The sequence below is a fragment of the Nicotiana tabacum genome, chromosome 3, assembly GCF_000715075.1.
Source record: "Nicotiana tabacum cultivar K326 chromosome 3, ASM71507v2, whole genome shotgun sequence".
Lineage (NCBI taxonomy): Eukaryota > Viridiplantae > Streptophyta > Magnoliopsida > Solanales > Solanaceae > Nicotiana > Nicotiana tabacum.
Genome location: NC_134082.1, coordinates 74,753,987 through 74,757,908, shown reverse-complemented (window position 1 = coordinate 74,757,908; position 3,922 = coordinate 74,753,987). Strand labels below are relative to the sequence as shown.

General features: G+C 33.4%; 1 protein-coding gene across 1 annotated transcript; it reads right to left on the bottom strand.

Annotated features, from left to right (window-relative positions):
* Positions 1–636: 636 nt before the first annotated feature.
* LOC107774888 (uncharacterized) lies at positions 637–1,208 on the bottom strand. Its single transcript, XM_016594543.2, has 2 exons — positions 930–1,208; positions 637–741 (listed from the first exon to the last, which is right to left on the bottom strand). The coding sequence occupies exons 1-2, from the start codon at positions 1,206–1,208 to the stop codon at positions 637–639; spliced, it is 384 nt and encodes a 127-aa protein (XP_016450029.2).
* Between the last annotated feature and the right edge of the window lie 2,714 nt (positions 1,209–3,922).

Genomic DNA, 3,922 nt, shown 5'->3' with positions numbered 1-3,922 from the left:
TTTTAGAAAAGCAATAAACAGAAAATTTTGCACGCTAATTGGGTAGTGATCACAAAGAGGCAACCTTAGATATCCAATATCGCTTTTCCTTCCGGCGAGAGAAATACAAAGCGCAAACTCTAATCCATACACTTGGATTTTACTAAACGTTGCAAATTACAACACATCTTATTTTTTGGAATTCGAATTATATTAGAGGCAATTCAAACTCTTGGGCTACCCACTAATATGTACCACTGATCTAGTAAATAATGAGAAAGTGAGCTCCCATGCACTTGTAGATGACGTGAGCGTAGCAAATACAGTAATGGGTTTGGAGCGCGGGTTCAATTCAAACGCTAGTTTTTTCTACTCGAATCATATAATAAATCAACCACAATTATTTTGAATTCATTAAATATAATTCTGAATTCGCTTTTAAGAAATGGTGCTAGAGAACGGCATTTGTATCCGAAGAAGTGAGCGTGCAAGGGCTCAAAAGAGAGGAACACCATGCAAAAGAAGAAGGCGACAGAGGGAAGCTGCCCAGAGGACTACTGCATGCTCCAGAAATAGTATTATCTGATGGAATACGGGGTCTAACATGTCTTTCTTCTGCTTCACTACTTGACTCATTAATTGCCTCAGCAGTTGATATCAATTTTGGAGGAGGAAGGAGGAAGGAAACTCTTTCAATTGCCCAGCAGTATTGTTGTTACTTGTTAATGAGGTTGGTGAGAGATCAAGAGGAGGAGGTGCGACCTGTTGAAGACATAATTAATTAGTTAAATTCAACATGATATCAAAGTAGGCAGAGGCCGCTGCTTCAATTCCCCTAATAAAAAGAGTAAGTTGAGGGCCCTGTCGGAGATATAATTAATTAATTAAAAAGTGTATTTTCTCTAACAACTTAATATTTTAGATGAGATGGTCACATAATTCAACATTACCTCTTGTAAACGCCTAGAGCTGAAGCCAGAGGGGGAATTGGAGTGGGATTGAAATTCAGGTGCTGCGGTTAGCATTTGGACAACTTCTCTGAAATTAACAGCTTCCACCCTATAGATTTTAGGGGGAATTGGTAGAGATGGAGCTATGGGTTTCTTGGTGATTGGTTTTGATGGAAGGCTGCGAACTCTACGGAGAGAAGAATTATATGGTTTTTCTTTCTTTTCTTCTTGTGGATGAACAGCAAAAGAACTTGAACTAGAGAAAGAAGAAGAATACATTTTATATGAATATGACTCCATTTTGGCTATATATGTTTACCTAAGTTCGAACTTTTGTGAGAAATATAATATTTATATTAACTGGAAAGCTTGTTAATTAAGAAGAATATATATCTCTGTCTTTTGAGTCCTTGTATATATAGAGAAGGAACCTGAAAGAGAGAAGATATTAAAATAATTAGTTGAGGCTTGAGGGGAATGAATTGATAGGATCGAGCATCGAATGGTATTAACGTGAAGTTTGTCTTGAGCGTCGGCTATGTCTGAAGCTGAAAACATTAACATAACTTATAATGTCCAGTTCACAAGTTTGACTTCATCTAAAATTTTGCTTCCATTATTATTTGTCTGATCAGTAACTGAATTCGGTGTATTATTGTTTCAACTTTTTTCTGTTCTTTCAAATATCTTGGAGTTGTTTAGTGGCGGCGTTTGCTGCCAGGTTACCATGTGTTCTCGGTCTATTCCTTGTCTCCCTTCTTGATGGAACAATATCCGTACCCACACGTTGCGTAAAGAATATTACGAAGGATTGCATATAGGCGTTCGTAACACGCAGCGGAAGACAATAACAATCTTAGGCAGATCTTTTCGTGTTTAAAATTTATTTACATGTCAATAGATCGGATCGAAGACGTACCTGGTGAAGAAAGTCTCATTTTAAATTCTTCGATAGTGCGAAGACTCCATGCGTATCTATACCGAGACTGATCCTTGCTATCAACTCTTTGCCCAATGAAACCCGCGAACAAATTGAACGAATAATATAGTGTTGAAATTTTTCTCAAAAATCTCAACTCAAATTAGAAGAACAAGAAACACTTTTCTTGTAATTGTATTTTCTCTCTTGGCTTTGTATTGCACTCTCACTTTAACAAAGTGAGTTTTCTTCTCAAGGAAAAATTATGCGGCAAATTTTCTTCATCACCCTTTATATAGCATCACCTACAAACCCTTTTCTTATTTGGTTGAGGTAATGATTTACTTAAGTAAAAAGTTTATTCCAAAAATAAACTTATCGAAAAATTAGAATCCCATCTTAATGGGAAGATGCCGACACGTCCTTACGGACTTTCACGTGAATGCTGCTAGCGTCCAATTCCAAATTGGACTTTTGGTAAAATTACCAATCCCATTTCTTATGGGTTTGAAGTCAACTTTCACGTCAATCCAATTAAGAATTGGGTTGATCAAATTAAATTTTTCATTAATATTATATATAAATATTTGTTATATTTATCAACCAAGAGATATAATTTAATTTTTTATTTTAAATAGAAAACTTCAATTTGTTCACAATATTAATTATATTCTCTGTGCTAGCAAAGAATATAATAATATTTCATTTGGACTAATAATTTATTTATTTGACTAATTAAATTCTATAATATAATTATCAAATAAAAAAATAATTAATCCTTTAACAAAGATCAGAACACTCGTTAGTGTGCGACCCCATAGGTTCAATACTAAGCCGGTAGCAAATTGATCACATCAATATACTAATCAAGGGTGGCGTCTAGCAACACTCCTTAACGATCGGATAAAATGAAGTATACAATTTACTCTCAAGAACCAGTAGAAGAATAATGTAGTAATTCCTTCTGTCCTTATAGCTCTGGATCACCCTAGGATATGGTTCAACTGTCAAATCCTAATAGGCGACCAACTATGTGTTCATGTCAAATATAATCGACCATTGAATGACCTAAGAAACTCTTTTCTTCTTTCATTCAATTGCCCTGGCCAAGGTCTTAATTTGGTCGTTTATAATTTATGACAATATGGAGCTTAAACTCATTACCAAGAGTTGACAGATTCCATCTTGATCAATCACTAATTCTACAAGTATTTAATCGCACCCAATATCCTTTCAACTATTGCCCTAGGGCCATAGGTGTCTAGTATCAAAGCACAATAAATAACTTGTCAATTACTATGACAATCTCAAGTCAAAGGAAACTCTTACATCATATTCTTCAAGATAATATCCTATTGACAGTTTATGGTAATTCTAACCATTAGGAATTATCCAATGAGTCGGTTCAATGATCATATCTCTATATGCATCATCTATCTATGTAATTTAGTTAATGAGATCAACTAATCTTTATCCCATAAAGACGATCACATAAATATTGATCTAACGAGATTACTAATGTCCAAATTAATAATCCTACGATCAAGAACAAATTTAGATTAAATTATAAGAAACTTTACTCTCATTATCATGATCTCCATCACAATGTCGAGTCTCAAAATTTAATCAAGGACCTTATCAAATTAATCAAGCAATTAATAACAATGATAAAAGAATATCAAATGCCATACATATTTTATATCAAATAACGTTCACAAAAATATGTTCAAATCATCAAATATGATATTGGATCTAGGGCATATCTACTATATCCCTAACATATTAAATATAATTTATCATAAAAAAAATGTTACTTGAAAAATACGGTAGACATAAAAGAAGCATGAAAGGATTCCATTTTTTTATTGGCTCGTTATATATATCGAAATCTTTTTGCTCTTCATATTTATGTATACGGTGGACACTCATGGTATGTTTCAAACAAAAGACAAAAGAATTTATCAAGAATAAGTATAGCAGAATGATTTTATTTTAAACTCAATTAACGGATAGGTTCTTTAGATGTCAATGCAAGTAATTAAATTCAATATATATATATTATCTTTGCAATCTT

Excerpts from the sequence above, each read along its gene's own strand:
- LOC107774888 (XM_016594543.2), bottom strand. The coding sequence starts at position 1,208 with ATGTATTCTTCTTCTTTCTCTAGTTCAAGTTCTTTTGCTGTTCATCCA. Across the intron at positions 742-929 it reads GCTCTAGGCGTTTACAAGAG|GTCGCACCTCCTCCTCTTGA; the intron begins GTAATGTTGAAT and ends TGTCTTCAACAG.